At 42.0% G+C, this 16,897-nt stretch overlaps 2 protein-coding genes across 4 annotated transcripts in view; one reads left to right on the plus strand and one right to left on the minus strand.

The window, feature by feature from the left end:
- SLN (sarcolipin) overlaps positions 1 to 6,000 on the plus strand; it is a 32,878-nt gene extending 26,878 nt beyond the window's left edge. The window contains exons 1-2 of one of the 3 annotated variants that reach the window (XM_044260599.1): positions 1,506 to 1,568; positions 5,387 to 6,000. In XM_044260599.1, coding sequence (XP_044116534.1) covers positions 5,460 to 5,555 — 96 coding nt within the window. In that variant the 5' untranslated portion in view covers positions 1,506 to 1,568; positions 5,387 to 5,459 and the 3' untranslated portion in view covers positions 5,556 to 6,000. The other 2 variants (XM_044260601.1, XM_044260600.1) reach the window with 2 other exon arrangements.
- A 9,672-nt stretch (positions 6,001 to 15,672) lies between these two features.
- Positions 15,673 to 16,119, minus strand: LOC122913429 (60S ribosomal protein L32-like). The gene has a single exon (XM_044260166.1). The coding sequence runs from the start codon at positions 16,117 to 16,119 to the stop codon at positions 15,673 to 15,675; it is 447 nt and encodes a 148-aa protein (XP_044116101.1).
- Between the last annotated feature and the right edge of the window lie 778 nt (positions 16,120 to 16,897).

The following is a 16,897-nucleotide window of genomic DNA, read 5'->3' on the forward strand; positions in this document are numbered from 1 at the left end:
GATTAATAGCTAATAGAAATTTTCTTTATGATTTATTATTTTCAAATGTTCTTTAATAATATATAACCTTTTGATTGCCCCCAACATAATTTTGAGTGGTTAAAAGAAGGTACAGGCGTGGATTGGTGACTAGGAAAGCACTCCTAGCTTTTGAAATGATCTGGCAAGGGCTCGCAGGCAAAAGACAGAAATCTGACTACATTCGAGAGGGTTTGCCAGATGGCAACACATCAGTGCCAATGTTCGATTGAGCTATAATTATTATATACTATCTGTCACTTCACCAAGCTATCTTTTTACAAGGCGTGTGGCAACAGAATGTTGTCTTAACATTATCTGTCAGTGGGTTTATGTTGAAAATGAAGAAAAGGATGGAAAGTCTTTTAGTAACGTCTCTGCAGTATGAGGCACGGCGGGGAGAGGACTGACAATGAACACAACGAGAGGGAGAATTTTGCTTGCTTATGCCTCTGGAAATGCATTATTTTGATTGACCCTGAATTTGGGAATTCAGAGGGGAATTTTCTCTGTTATCTGTAAGGAAGGGATTTGCGGAGCAAGCAATTGCTGGGGTCCCGGGGAAAGTGTTTTGCTGATGTGCTTTCAAGTTCTGTTAAGTAGTTCAGGGCTCCATTTACCTCCAGACCTCGGGCATGTTGCTTGTAAACTCATTGTAGCAGCCTAGTTTTAGTTCGCGTTTATAACCGAAGGTTACACGCTTCTGTCTCTTGCAGAGAGGGTCCATAACTCACGACTGCTAGTGTCTACCATGTCTCCTTTTACCCCCCCCCCCCGAGGTCTCTCCGAAGGACTGACTTTTGCTGTATGAATTTGCTGCGGGATTAGCTTACTGACAGAGAGACATGAACCATGCCTTCCACAGCTGTCTTGGATGAAACTGTATATTAATGTGTAAACTTCCAAAATATGGCTTAGCTGGAATGTTATGCAGAGCAGGTGACCGAGGAGATAGCTTTCACTGCTTGGATGAAGGTCAGTCTGGAGGAGCTGGAGATGTCTGTTGAATATAGGTGCCCGTGCGCTTTGGGGTGTGCATGAGCAAGGCAGAGAATGCTGCACATTTCGGATAGTTAAGGATACGGGTGGGAAAACGAAGTTGTATTTTTTTATACCCTCGTGTGATGAGTCGGGTGAACAGCCCATTTCAGTGTTATCTGTTAGTATTAGTCTATTGCTTTGGGTTTGTGTTGTTTGAAACACATGTTAGAGCTATTCATGAAGATGTGTAAGATAAATGTAAAATCCACATTGATCGTGCCTACAGTCAATGGGAAGGGAAAATGTTAGGTCTGTGTGGTGTTAGTACAAATAAGCAGCCAAAGGACTAGAGTCTTAGTCAACAGACGTCTATGTTCCCCCGAAACACAAATAGCCTCAAACCATTGGAGGTGGTTCCTTTGAGATGTTTCATCAGTGACATCAGTGACTGCCACCGCCCTCTGACTACTTTAGGCCCTGCCCAGAGTCCAGGAGCCCAGAGAGCCTGGGAGACAAGCAGGAGTGGGAGCCTGAGGTGGAGAGAGAAAGAAGAAGCCTACTGCAGCCAGGTGTGTCCTTGACCCTCTTCAGGTGACAGCAGGATTTTTACACTTAGCAGAGAAAGAAAGAGAGGGAGTGTGTGTGCGTGTGTGTGTGTGTGTGTGTGTACAAGTTACAAATGAGAAACACGAGGTATATTTACATTCCTTTATGAAATAGGCAATACCTATTGTGTCCAGTATTTTTTACGATGTAAAGAGTATTATTTATTCTTATTTGTTTTTTTTCTTCCATCTCGTGGCATGCATTTCTACCCTCCTAATTCTCACAGCCTCCATTCAAAGAAGGTCAATGTCTATGTATTCAGGGCTTTCCTGGCTCTGGCAGTCACTTTGGATCATATGGTGGGACCTTGACTCTGGGGAATATTTACAACAAGACCACAATCGTCTTTGTGGGGTCACAACAGACAAGTAGAAGGTTGCTGATCTGAACATCTGCCTAACTTTGGTATAAATGTATGTGATAGTGAAGTCCATTTCCTACTGTTAGCCTGAGCATTGATTCAATTGCATTCATTTTAAATTCTCACCTTCACTATTTGTGTTCTATTTATTTAAATCACATATTACACAGCAAATATTCAAGTTCACCATCAAAGTGTGAGTAATAGTAAGAAGTAAACTGTAGGAAATAAAGAAGTATATGAGGTAGCCTGCCAATTCAGAGACTACTGGATAAAAATGCAAAGAATCATAAAACATATTTTGAACAATAATTATAAAGCAGCACCTGTATTCTGTCACCCAGGTCAAGAAAGAGATCGTTGATGGCGCCCCAGAAGTCCATTCTTGATTCTCTCTCCCTTCTGCCCCACCATCTTGATTGCTGAGATAAATTTGTTTATTCTCTTCTTTATAATTTTACCACCGAGGTCAAGATTCCTAAACAACACGATTGAGTTCCCCATTCTGGGTTTTGTATAAATGGAATCACAGTCTGTTTGTCTTTTGTAAATTCTTCTTTGGCCAGACAGTTGTACCTGTGACAGCCATCTTGTTCTGTGTTGCTGTAGTTCAAATATTTGCTTTGCTCTATAGTGTTCAAATATATGAATGTACCAAAACTCATCATCCATCCCATGGATGTTGATGAAGACCTGAATGGTTTCCAGTTGTGGATATTATGAAATGTGGCTGTGAACATTCTGATATATGGATCCTGGTACACACATGCTTGAGTTTCTAAGAGCAGAAGTGAAATAGCTAGGTAATAGAGAGTTAGCATTAACAACCTTAATAAAAAATGTGAAATTGTTTTCCCAAAGTGTTGAAATTTTACACACGCTTTGTGTAGTCAGGACAGTTAGTTGGAGTAATAACTCATTCTTGTAATCACTCCAGTATCGTAACCACAATTCTAACATCTAGTTCCAGTCTGCCTGTTCTGGTTCTGCTCTAAATTGCTATGTGCCATCACGCAAACAAGGTACCTCATCTCGCAGCTTCTTAGCTATAGTCGTGGGAGAGAGAATAATCGTGGTAACATTTGCCAGAGTTGTGAAGGTCACAGAGCTGTGAATGTCACCAAACAGAGCTGTGGACGGCTTTCAATAACATTTTCTGAGTATGTTCCTGTTGCGCCCCTCCCCATGGATCCCTTTATTTAAGAGATTAATCTAAAAAACAGTTTGGGTGCGATAGTGATTTTGCCCTCCCTGAACTGGGTTGTTTTGATCATTATAAATAGAGTCTCTCTCTCTTTGCATATCTCTGTATTTCTCCAAAATGCACCCAAATAAATTAGTGTTTGGACTAGCACTAGATTTTATTAAGAGGGAAGAGTCTGCCTCTGATTCCTATTCCTTTGTCCCCAGGCTCCTGGCCTGGATTCATCACCTTCCCTTTCCTCTCCCAATTCTACTCTTGTACACCTTCTAACACATTCTCTCTACTTCTTTTATCCATTTATTTTCTTCTGTTTACTTTCTCCTTCAAGCAAGCCTTTGTGAAGAGTTTCATTGGAATTCACTGTATCCTGGATGTGGAGGGCTGAAGGATGGGTAACGATTCAAAGGAAAATGATACAGAGATCATCATTATCGGCCATTTTTTAAAGCCAGATTCTGACAAGCTCCTAGGTGACACCATGTCCTTAGAACCTATGTGTTAATTACACCAACCATCCCATAACATGAAGAACGATCATTTAGTTGGTGTGTACAACTAATAATTCCACCCATTACTAATATAATAAACATGGTAATTACAATTACAATTACATTCAGTCCCGTTAGATGGTTAAAAGATGCCATTCAGGCCGAAAGCACACTAACAACACTTCCTACCCCCTGAACTCCTACCCTTAACAGATAAACAAAACATGCCTTACCCCTAAACTTTTTTACTGCATAGTATCTAAAATTTTATCTTTAATCTTTAATTTCATTCGGTTTGCAAACACAAACTACTCATTATGCCACATCACCGAAGGCGATAATCTCATGGATTGCATTGCATATGTTCTCGAAGTACGATTTCCTGCACGTACGATCTGCACGCACTCTAAGGATACCATCCCTGCTCTGTAAAGTGTTTACAATATAGGCACATCCTGCACTTGACTAAAAATAGCTGGCAGAAGCCTTTTTTGAAATAGAAGTACCCATGAGGTTAACACTTGCTCTGTCGACTGAGTGCCTATTATGCGAGGGACTTTCGGTTGACCCCGGTGGGCCCGTGCCCTGCGGAGGGCTTAGAAGAGGCCAAGCAGCTGCTGCAAGACCTTCATGCACTCGCGGGCTTGGATGGAGACCTGCAGCAGCCCAGCCCTTAAGAGATGACAGGGCCCTGCTCCTGCACGCAAATCCAAGCAAGAACAAATACTAAATCATACCGCTTTTAGGCTTTATTTTGTTTCTGTGACTTTGCTTGCTGGTACCCCACATTAGCAAGGCAAGCACATAAATCCTGGGAGAGAGAAAATACAATATTTTGTGTTTTATCCAGAGGATCTATATATTCATCCCAGGAAAAAAATTAGGACTTTGTTGGTCTTTGTGACATTGGGCAGAAAACCCAGGTTCTTATTAGTTAGGGTTCTTCAGGCAAACAGAGCTAGTAGGGTGTGTGTGTGTGTGTGTGTGTGTGTGTGTATGTGTGACCCACATGTATATGTGAATATCAAGTCAGATGTAGGCAGATATATGGATAAAATTGGCTTAGGTGATTGTGGATGCTGACAAGTCCGGAATCTAGAGGGGAGGTCAGCAGGCTGGAGACCCAGGAAGACTTGCTGCCCTAGTCCAAAGATAGTTCGGAGGCTAGACATTTATTTATTTATTTATTTGAGAGAGAGAGAGACAGTGAGAGAGAGTATGAGCGAGGAGAAGGTCAGAGAGCGAAGCAGACTCCCCATGGAGCTGGGAGCCTGATGTGGGACTCGATCCCGGGACTCCAGGATCACGCCCTGAGCCGAAGGCAGTCGTCCAACCAACTGAGCCACCCAGGCGTCCCGAGGCTAGACATTTAAACAGAAGGCGTTGGCAGGGTTGATTCCTTCCGTGGCTTCCCTCCTTGTCTGGTAGATGACTGCCTTCCCTGCCTTCACACAGCCTTCCTTCTTACATGTCTGTGTCCTCGCCTACTTTTCTTATAAGAACACCAGCTATCGTGGAACAGGGCACAACTTAATGGCCTCAGGTAAACTTAATTACCTCTTGAAAGACCCTTTCTCCAAATACAGTCATATATTGAGATGCAGGGTGTTAGGGCTTCAACATGTAAATTTTGCTGGGGCCACCGTTCAGCCCATTACACTCTGCTCTTCCACAGCTAGGACAGCACCCTCATGAATCTCCCCGTTTTTCTTCATTACTTCCCACTAGGTGAGGACAAGCAGGAGGTCTTTGGCGTGCCCTCCAAAGTCCACCGTCCGTTCTCATCGAGCCAACTCGGAGAATGGGGATATCCACCCGAGAGCTGTTTCTCAACTTCACTATTGTCCTGATCACCGTAATTCTTATGTGGCTCCTTGTGAGGTCCTATCAGTACTGAGAAGCCATGTCACGCCCCTGGGATTGACTGCAACTCTCGAGCTGCCTGCTGGATGTCCTGAGCGCCCACTGCTGTCATGGGATGCCTTTCTCAGAACCCCCACTCACCTCTGTCCCACAAGCACACCGTCTGAGGTCCTCTACTGTTAGGATCAATTGTGTGTCCTCTAAAGATGCCGCCCACAAGGGCTGTCAAGTATCTGCCAGTGAGCATTAGATCTATTCCTCAACTCTTCCTGCAAATGTGTTAGACAAACCACAAGGTTAAAATTAAATGATTCGTGATGACGTAGAATTGTAACAAACCCCTGATCTGTCTTCCCGTATGTCCCTTCTCCCCACACTGTCTGCCGCCAAACTCTCCATCAACCCATCAGAAGAAAGAAATGTTAGAGGAAGTCATTGTCAACCCCTATAGCTATCATGTGAATAAAGTGAAGTCAACTGCAAAATGACTTCTGGGATTTATTTCGGCTTCTGCTTGTGGTGCTGCATTTGACCCTTGGCTGGGATTGAAGTGACAAATGTTACAGTATTTCTGGCATTTGAGATAAGCCGAGATGCTTCAACTGCTGGGGATTTGAAACTACATCAATTAAGATTTGTCACATTTCAAATAATTCTGTTGACTCAGGCTTCGTCAGACTTTCCCTCTGGAGTAGTCCTGAGGACGGAGGGAGAATAAATTTCAGTGGGAGGTCTGGGGCATAGCCTGAAGTGTCCCCTTGAAACAAAAAAATTTCTTTGAAGTCTTGCATTTTATCTTTAAAATTCACAAGAAATGGATATTGTACCCTATAACATCCACTTGTTTGTTTTAATGTAAATATTTAAAATCATTGCCAAAGAATAAAAGTAAGACATGAATATTTCAGCTTATTACACATGATTATGCACATAGATCTAGTCATTAATAAACTACAGTTATAACAAGGAGAAAAACAGAAAATACAAATTTACATATGTGTGTATGAAGTAAACATTTCTTAAACATGTTGCTAGGAGGCCCCATACTAGAGAGACCATACTTGTTCTTTCTGGCACTTCTGGGAAAAGAAACGTTGATTCACCTCGTCTTTCCGAGCCCCCTCAGGAAGGTGCTCCCAGCTGAGAATTCAGTCCATCTCTGGGGCAGTGCCTGCCTAACATCATGGTTCTCAGCCCTGGCCGCCCAGCTTATGTGCTTAGGGGTGACTTTTCAAAATATTTATTTGTGATCCTTTTTGGACCAATTAGGTAGAAGCCTTAGGGGGTAGAGCCCAAGCATCTGCATTTTCCCAGATTCCTCTAGATGATTCTGTTGTGCAGCCACAGTTGGGAATCCCTGACCCTCACTAGCACTTCTCAAATCTTGATGTGATTATGGATCATTGGAAGCGAGCATTCTGATTTGTTTCAATTCTAATTCAGTCTGGACTGGGGCCTGAGTGCCTACATTTTATTTATTTTTATTTTTAAAAAAATATTTTATTTATTTATTTGACAGAGAGAGAGATCACAAGTAGGCAGAGAGGCAGGCAGAGTGAGAGGGGGGGATGCAGGCTCACTGCTGAGCAGAGAGCCCGATGTGGGGCTCGATCCCAAGACCCTAGGATCATGACCTGAACCGAAGGCAGAAGCTTTAACCCACTGAGCCACCCAGGCACACCCTACATTTTATTTTTTTAATATTTTAAAAACTATTTTATTTATTTATTTGACAGAGCGAGCACAAGCAGAGGGAGCAGAAGAAGGAGAAGCAGGATCCCCTCTGAGCAAGGAGCCTGATGCAGGACTTGATCCAAGGACTTGGATCATGACCTGAGCCAAAGGCAGACGCCTCACTGACTGAGCCACCCAGGCACCCCAAAAGGAGATCCCACTTTAAACAATCTTCTTGGTGAGGCTGGTGCTGTGGTCCAGGGTCTGCACATGAATCAACGCGTTAGAATCACCTGGGATCTTCAGAAAACCATCCAAACTTGAGCCCCCTTCCCAGGGGTTTGCAATCTAATTGGTCTGGGGTGAACCCAAACATCATTCTTTTTCAGAAGGATTCCAGGTGATTCTTCTGTGCAACCAATTACCAACCCGGATATAATTAAGGGAAAAATTGTTTTTTTGAAGGGTTCCCAGCAAAAGTTAGGAAATAGCAGTGTATGGTCCTCAATGTCCTGTTCCTCATTTTATTTCATTTCTTTCAAGATTTATTTATTTATTTTGGAGGGGAGGGGCAGAGGGAAAGGGGGAGGGAAAGCAGTGGACACCTCCCTTGCCCCACTCAGCCTTGAGCTCCGAGCCTGGTGAGACTGATGCAGGGCTCCCTGAGATCGTGACCTGAGCCAAAATCAAGAGTCAGTCCTGAGCCAGATGGCCCTCCCCTTCCTATGTTAGAGTCAGACTACACACAGGGATGTGCAGTCATTAATAATTTAGTGCGCAGTGCGCCTCCTCCTAGACATGGGGCTCAGGGGCCCTTGGCAGAGGGTTATTAGTCTCTCCCTCACGCTAAGAAGACCTCAGACAATCTACAGCTGTTTGTGTCTGCGTTTGAGAAGGTGTGTGTATGGAGGTGGAGCGAGGAGTGGACAAAATGAGTGACAAGTCTCATCACCTCAGTCAGTGCTGGTGCCGACACTTACCAGAACCGCCATGTACCGAGTCTGCTGTATACGAAGTCCTGTACTGGGCACTTCCCGCGTCTTACCCCATTTAGTAGATGTGGGAGCTGAGGACCACAGACCTCACTCGCCAGGGTGACAAAAGCACCATGTTCATCTCTGTCAGGACTGCAAACAAATCATGCTTTATTACAGATCTCCAAACCATTTGATTTTAAATTTTTTTTTAAGATTTTATTTATTTATTTGACAGACAGAGATCACAAGTAGGCAGAGAGGCAGGCAGAGAGAGAGAGAGAGGGGGAAGCAGGCTCCTTGCTGAGCATGGAGCCCACTGTGGGGCTCGATCCCAGGCTCAGGCTCATGACCTGAGCCGAAGGCAGAGTCTTAACCCACTGAGCCACCCAGGCGCCCCTGATTATAAGTTTTCACCTTCACGTTCTTTAGCATTCTAGAATGTCATGCTAATGAGATAAAGGTAACAGCTGTAATTCTCTATGTAATTTCTCTGCTCTCTTGCCTTTCTCTTCCTCACTTGCTGTGACTGGATCTCCTGATGGGACCCATTTGCAGACCACAATATGAATCGCCTCTGCGGGCGTAGAACAGCCATTAGCAAATGTATCTGATTTCCTCCAGGTTCAGAAGTCCTAGTCATTATACCTAAATTCCTATTTGACTTGTAAGTCTCCTCCCCTCCCCCCCTTTTTTAAGACTTTATTTGTTTGAGAAGAATGAGCAAGAGAACATGAGTGGGGGGGAGGGGCAAAGGGAGAGGGAGAAGGAGACTCCCCACGGAGCAGGGAGCCCAACGTGGGTTCAATCCTAGGACCCCAGGATCATGACCTGAGCCGAAGGCAGACACTTCATTGATGGAGACATCCAGGAGTCCTGGAAGTCTCCTTTTATGTACAACCTTCCCTGAGTCCTCAGGTACCTGAATCATCACAGTTCCCTCAGTGTTGGCCTCACCCACTGAAACAAGATGCTAGTTCTCGGCAACCAGAAGGCTGGATCCTACTTGTTATTCCAGCTCAGGAGCTTGAACCATCGCTAGCTTTAGTTTAGTTCGAGCTTTAGTTCGTTCAATTTGACAAGCACCTATATGGAACTAGAATGTGTTGGGCATTATACCACCACTGGGGATAAAATAGCTAATAAGACGGGCAAGCCCCCTGCTCAAGGAGCATTTCATTTACTGGGGGAGATAGATATATGACTGTGTGGTTATAATAGCACAAGTTCTTCAATGGGAGGATAGGGTGGGTGTTGTTGGAAGAATTTCCAGGCAGAGGGAACAGCAAGAATAGAATTTCAAAGGTCAGACAGCTTGGCGATTCCAGGAAATTGAAAGTATCACCACAGCTAAAGCACAAGAACCTCTCCAACCAGACAGAAGTTAAACCCCAGGAGGGCGGGTCTCAAGGTTCTGACTGCCTCTGATATTCAAAGTTGGAGGGTCTCTGGTTTTCCTCACTGTCATGCCTCCTCACTCACTGGAAGGGATCTCCTGCCCCCAACAATCATCTGAATCATGCCCGGGCTTACATAGGAACCTGACACTGGGCCTCGGAACACCTGGCCACATGTACCCCAGCAGTGAGGAGAGTTCTCCCCACTACCAACTCACCCTTGGGATAGCTCTCTGTTGGGTAATGATCTCTTCTCCTCATGAACCCCAGATTGCCCATTCAAGCACCTCGTCAAGCTGAGCTGCTCATAGTACAGAGGCAACCAACCATATAAATTTTAAAATGAGTTTGGAAGTTTTCCTTCCATTTCCATTTTCTGGAACAGTTTCAGGAGAATAGGTATTAGTTCTTCTTTAAATGTTTGGTAGAATTCTCCTGGGAAGCCGTCTGGGCCTGGGCTCTTGTTTTTTTGGGAGACTTTTGATTACTACTTCAATTTCCTTGCTGGTTTTGGGTCTGTTCAGGTTTTCTATTTCTTCCTGGTTCACTTTTGGTAGTTTATACATTCTAGGAATTCATCCATTTCTTCCAGATTGTCAAATTTGCTGGTGTATAGATGCTCCTAATGTGTTCTTACTATTGTTTGTATTTCTTTGGTGTTGGTTGTGATCTCTCCTCTTTCACTCATGATTTTATTTATTTGGGTCCTTTCTCTTTTCTTTTTGATAAGTCTGGCCAGGAGTTTATCAATCTTATTAATTCTTTCAAAGAACCAGCTCCTAGTTTCATTGATCTCTTCTACTATTTTTTTGGTTTCTGTTTCAGTGATTTCTGCTCTGGTCTTTATTATTTCTTTTCTCCTGCTGGGTTTAGGCTTTCTTTCCTATTCTTTCTCCAACTCCTTTAGGTGTAGGGTTAGGCTGTGTCCTTGAGACCTTTCTTGTTTCTTGAGAAAGGCTTGTATCGCTATATGCTTTCCTCTCAGGACTGCCTTTGCTGCATGCAAAAGATTTTGAACAGTTATATTTTCATTTTCATTTGTTTCCATGAATTTTTAAAAATTCTTCTTTATTCATGGTTGACCCATTCCTTCTTTAGTAGGATGCTCTTTAGCTTCCATGTATTTGAGTTCTTTCCAACTTTCCTCTTGTGTTTAAGTTTGAGTTTCAAAGCATTGTGGTCTGAAAATGTGTAGGAATGATCCCAATCTTTTGGTACTGGTTGAGACCTGATTTGTGATCCAGGATGTGATCTGTTTTGGAGAATGTTCCATGTGCCCTAGAGAAGAATGTGTATTCTGTTGCTTTGGGATGGAATGTTCTGAATATATCTGTGATGTTTGTCTGGCCCAGTGTGTCATTTAGAGTTTTTATTTCCTTGTTGATCTTTTGCTTAAATGATCTGTCCATTTCAGTGAGGGGGTATTAAAGTCTCCTACTTTTACTGTATTATTGTCAATGTGTTTCTTTGATTTTATAATTAATTGGCTTATATAATTGGCTGTTCCCATGTTAGGGGTGTAAATATTTACAAATGTTAGATTTTCTTGTTGGAGAGACCCTTTAAATATGATATAATGTCCTTCTTTATCTCTTATTATAGTCTTTGGTTTAAAATCTAATTTATCTGATAGAAGGATTGCCACCCAGCTTTCTTTTGGTGTCCATTAGCATGGTAAATGGTTTTCTGCTGCAGAATCCTTCTTTAGAAGGCAGTCCCACATGAAAAGGTAAAGGTTGGATGTGCAGTTTTATTTTCTTCCATCTTCTTCCTATTCTTATTTGTTTAGAGTCAAAAGAGCAAGATTCGCAGAAAAAAAGGTGTTTCTTGTTCCGTGGAGAGAGAAAGAAAGAGAGAGAACAAGAGGTGGAGAGGGAGGGAGAAGCAGACTCCCTGATGAACAGGGATCCTGATGCAGGGCTCCCTCCCAGGACCCTGCCATCATGACCTGAGCTGAAGGCAGCCACCGAACTGTCTGAGCACCCCAGGTGCATGTCCCTAGGACACAATTCTTGTGCCATTCCACATGCCCACCAGCCATTTGGGTGCATGAGATCTGTCATTCCTGTATGGGATCCCAGAGCCTTTCTTAGCAGGTGGGTATGTGTGTTACCTCCTTGAGACCTCACTACCCAGAATCCTGTTCTGAATACCTAGAGTACCCCCATTAGGTAGGGATCAAATAAACTAAACTGGTTCTGTGCCTCTTTCCTCCACACACATTACCTATCATTCTCCTAGATGTGTTCTCTCATTTTCTTGCTTTTAGAATGTCTTTTAAAAATTTTGGCATGGAAGACCTTTTCGAGCTGACTTAGGTCTACCTGTAACTTCTCTTCTGTTTACCTCTCCCACGTGCCCCACTCCATCCCTCATTTCCCACTATCTCTTACTATTTGTTGTTTTCAAGTATGCCACGCTCTCTTACAGTGGTGGGACCTTGTACATCTCTTCCCTTTGCCTGAACTTTCTTCTCTTTCTTTTCCTGGCTAATGCATTTGTTAAGATTGCCATTAAGTGTTATTACCTCTTGGAGGTTATCCCCAGATGATTCTTTTTATGAGTTTCATGCCTCACGTGTTCTTAGCCCTTATCCCATTGCAGAATTTGTTGTTTGTCTCTCTCATTTCTTTTTAGTCCTTGGGTGAGTCCAGCTAGATGGACCATCATCACTAGGTAAGTATCCATTGAATCCATCAGGAAATGCTTGGCTGGATGTAATAATCCTGGGAATAGACATGTACCTATTTCTTTGATTAGATATATGATCTCTGCTCATCATAGTGTAAGAAGAGGGGGCATGAAATCTGTGCTCTGAAAACTGTCTCACAGTAATGAACAAAACAAACTTCCTTTAAACTTTAGACAGTTGAAACAGCTTTTCCAAAGGCAGTTTGCATCTTTATGAAATATTCATGGGGCTTGCTTCTTTTGATCTATCTCTGTCACCACCGTGAACAGTTTGACAGTATTTAGGGATGACTCAGCAAAGCTCAATGTGTTGAGCACATATTTGAGTTAATCTACACAAACAGGGTGATACTGAAGAAATTTCCATTTTTTAAGTTGTATAAAGTTAGGGTTAAGCTTCATTTATAAACACCATAGTTAAACAAAACCTACAGTCTACCTACTGTGTGTAAATAAGAGAAACTTGGGCACCTGGGTGGCTCAGTGGGTTGAGCCGCTGCCTTCGGCTCGGGTCATGATCTCAGGGTCCTGGGATCGAGTCCCGCATCGGGCTCTCTGCTCAGCGGGGAGCCTGCTTCCTCCTCTCTCTCTCTCTCTCTCTGCCTGCATCTCTGCTTACTTGTGATGTCTCTCTGTCAAATAAATAAAATAAAAAATCTTTAAAAAAAAAAAAGAGAAGCTTATTTCTTTTATCTTGTTAAGTATCCATTTTCATTCATACCTTAAGAGTGAGAAGCCTGGACAGAAAGGCTCAGAAAGGATAGTTGATTAGTCCTAAGACAGAGCTAATGAGAGGTGGAGCGGAGAGGCAAATCCGGTTCTTTCCAGCTCTGATCACAGAGAGCTCTTTTGAATCACAGGGCTGCCCCTTTGCATTATCAGATGAGTGACTCTAGCGGAGAAGGCACAATCCCTTAATCTGGGCTGAAAGTGACAAAGGATAGTATATATCAGAGGTCTCCAGGCAAATAATTTAATTGCTCTATAGGTCAAACATACAGGGTGTGTAATATACACAACTCTATTTCCTAAGAGTTTGATACAAAGTCCTGGAATCATCTTTTCTTTGTTAGTCAACTGAGCAGTAGACAAGAAAGGACAAGAATATTGATGGGTGATTTAAGCTATTTTCAATGGGTCAGTGTTAGGATTAAGTAGAAATGACAGCTCTGTCTACAGCATTAGCCTCTTATACACACTTGTAGGAGTTTGTCACATGGAGATGTTTTCACCTCCCGTTCATTAGATCATTTTTAAAATAAAGCACTGGAAAAAGTACGGTTTTTGGATTCACAGACTTTATTTTGTGTATTAACCTGTGACCCCAGACAAATTACCGAACTTTTGTGAGCCACAGTTTTCTTAGCCAGAACAATAGAGAATAATATTTTCTTTGTAGGAAGTTTAGATATTATTTAGATATCCTGCATTTAATTAGAGTGCCTGGAAATTAGCAAATACTCATTAAACAATAGTTAATATCGTAACATAAATAAAGTGTATACAATGTTTGGAACATTGTAACCCTAAAAAAGTGTTAAAGATTTGTGGTAAGGAATTCCGCTAAGATTTCAATGCTATTTCTTTTAAGAGGGAAAATGAGACACTTTGTAAAGTTTGATTTTTTTTTTTCAAAGCAGAGGAAAGGGATAGGAGAATGGCTGATTCCTTTACTCCAAGAGTACAGTATTTTTCTCAAAATGCGAGGACCATTTGAGTGATACCTGGATTCCTGTGCCAACCCCAAATCTACTGATGGAATCTCTAGGAGTAGGGTCTGGCTTGCTATCTTTTAAGCTTACTGCCTAGATGATTCTTATTTCCCTAAAGCTTGAGAACCACATATCTGCAACATCCACACATGCTAACCCACAAGATTTGCATCTCTAATACTATTAAGGATTTGGGTGCTGGGTGGACTCACAAGTTCTCCCACTTTGACTTTCTCAGAGGGATCACAGAATTCTCACTCAATCCCCTTGAACTGCTAATTTATGTTCTTGTTCCTCCCTGACTTTACAGGGAAAGCTCTCCTTGCACCCTCTATACCCTATTTTAGTCGTTCCCATGCTGGATCTATAGATTTATCTCTCAAAAGCATTTGCTTCTTTGTACCTGCAGATTCAGATGCTCTCTACACCTCCACTAATACTAATACTAATACTAATACTAACACTAATACTAATACTAATAATATTTCTAACCCTGAGGTTGTGTAATGTATTAGCTTGTATACAAGAGTTCTATTTGGATACATTTTCAAAGAAAATGTTGGAACTGTCACTCAAATTTTGAAGCGTTAGAAACAAACATCAAGAGATCTTCCAAATTATGCTCCCATTTGACCTCACCTTCTTCCTGGCAATGAGACTGCACCCAAGGCTAGAACATCAGTGGAAACCAGTCTTCTCATTAGACCTCAGATTTTTAAAAATACAGAACTTTGTTATGTTCTCCCTGTGTGGGTAAAGTGAAAATGACTTTTCTTAGCAGCAGCTGTTTCATCCAGGGTCTGCCTGATGTGATACTGGTCTGGTAGCAATGTTCACAGGCTCCAGACAATACTGTCTGACCTAGATCCACCTGCGAATTGCTTCTCTTCCAACCACTTACCCGCTTTAGAGTCCTCTGACACAGCCTCAAAAAGGCCATGGAGGAAAAAAAAAAAAAAGTCTATTTTCAACACATGCTATAGTGACATGCAAAGTGATACCCAGCCCTCCCCCCCCAAGTCCTGCCAAGTCCCAAGATGATTTGTCTTCACAATGCAACCTGTCTTAAATCCACTAACTTTAACAATGGTTCTGGACCAGTTCATTTTGAATACCACTTATGAAAGATCATATCATTGACATTGATTATTATTGATGATTAGCCTCTAAGCCATAATGTGTTCTCTTCCTGAGAATGTGTATTTCATGATAGGTATCATGAAATATATTTTCCTTGAAGATGTCTGTACTTGTTCCCATCTTTTCTATCTTCTCCTGATATTTTAAGGAGCTTATATTTATACCATAATGATTAATATGACTATTGGCTGAGACTATACTTAATCTGTAAATCAATCCCCCAAATAAAAGCACATTTTTTTCTATTTACAGTGAAAAGTCAAAGCAAGCCCCATCTTTAGTCCTAGCTACATAAACCACATGACCCTTCTTCTATGGAGATGAGAATGAAGGAATATCTCCTATGGGAGAAAAGGATGCAGTAGTTCCCAATAATAAGGCATGTATTTTGGTAAGTACTATTCTTTATTTGCAACTCAAAAATGTGCTTCTGAATATTAGATATGATGACTTAAAAAAAAAAAAAAAAGGTAACAGAAGTCTTTTTCTACCTGGGTCCCAATCACAAAAAGAACTCAGCCTTTTTTTTTTTCCAGGAGTGAAATAAATGCTGGGTGGTAGTTTTATGGTTTTATTAACACAAATGTGATATGCACACAAACTGTCTCTTCATTTTCTTCACTGCACAGCCCAGCGTGGGGACTGGTGACTCTGATTGCCAGCTGGGCTGTTTTGTCCACATCTTTGTGGTTCTTGGAGGAGACATTGTGAGCAGTCTCTGCACAGTCAGCTTTATTGCACATCAACAGCACTTCAAGCTCCTTGACGTTGTGGAGTAGGAACTTCCGGAAGCCACTGGGCAACATGCGCTTTGTTGTCTTGTTGCTTCCGTAACCAATGTTGGGCATCAAGATCTGGCTCCTGAATCTTCTGCACACCCTATTGTCAATGCTTCTGGGTTTCCACCAGTTGTGTTTAATTTGGACATATTGGTCTGACGGGTTCTGGATGAACCTCTTGGTTCTCTTTTTAATGATTTTGTACTTCACCAGAAGTCTGAGGGCAGCCATGATGCCATTGACTCGAAGCTCATGGTGGTCAGTCTGCTGTTAGTGGTCAGGCTGCAGCAGCAACCTCAAGGCCAGAAAACCAGTAAGAGATGGCTGTCAACTCCGCAGGCAGTGGCGAGAAGGAGAGGGGAAGGAACTCAGTCCTTTTCAAAAAAATTTTTAAATTTAAATTATAGTTAGTTAACAGTCAGTGCAATATTGGCTTCAGGAGTACAATTCAGTGATTTGTCACTTATATACAACACCCAATGCTCATTATAACAAGTGAAGAATTCAGACCTGAAATATGAGTTATATATCTTATTATACTATTTAATTAAAACTGGTTATAACACTTCATTATAATGTCTTATATTTTCTGGAAAGAGAAACTTACTCAAATTTTGTTTAGCTGGAGTTTCCCTGAGGCTTTTGGAACTCTTTGGTAAAGTGAATGTTCTTAAGCTACTCTTGCACTAAGGCAAACAACATGGAAATAGTGTTGACAAAAAATACAAAGTTTCTTAAAAAGGAAGAAAGAAAGAAAAAACTAGAAACCTTTCAAATGAAGTCGTGAGTTCACGTTGGGCAGCATCCGATGATGATACTTAAACCAGACCAAGTGATGTAGGCACGACTTCAATGGAGAGGCAGGAGAAGTTCCCCCAAAATAATTTGGGGCTAATCTCAAACATAGGGAGTCACTTTCTCTTCACTACCAGACTGATAAAATTTCTGGAATGTTTCAGCTAGAGAGAATTTCAAAGATACTTGTCTCAACAGTGAAATTTTAGGGTGG

The sequence above is a fragment of the Neovison vison genome, chromosome 7 (assembly GCF_020171115.1).
Source record: "Neovison vison isolate M4711 chromosome 7, ASM_NN_V1, whole genome shotgun sequence".
NCBI lineage: Eukaryota > Metazoa > Chordata > Mammalia > Carnivora > Mustelidae > Neogale > Neogale vison.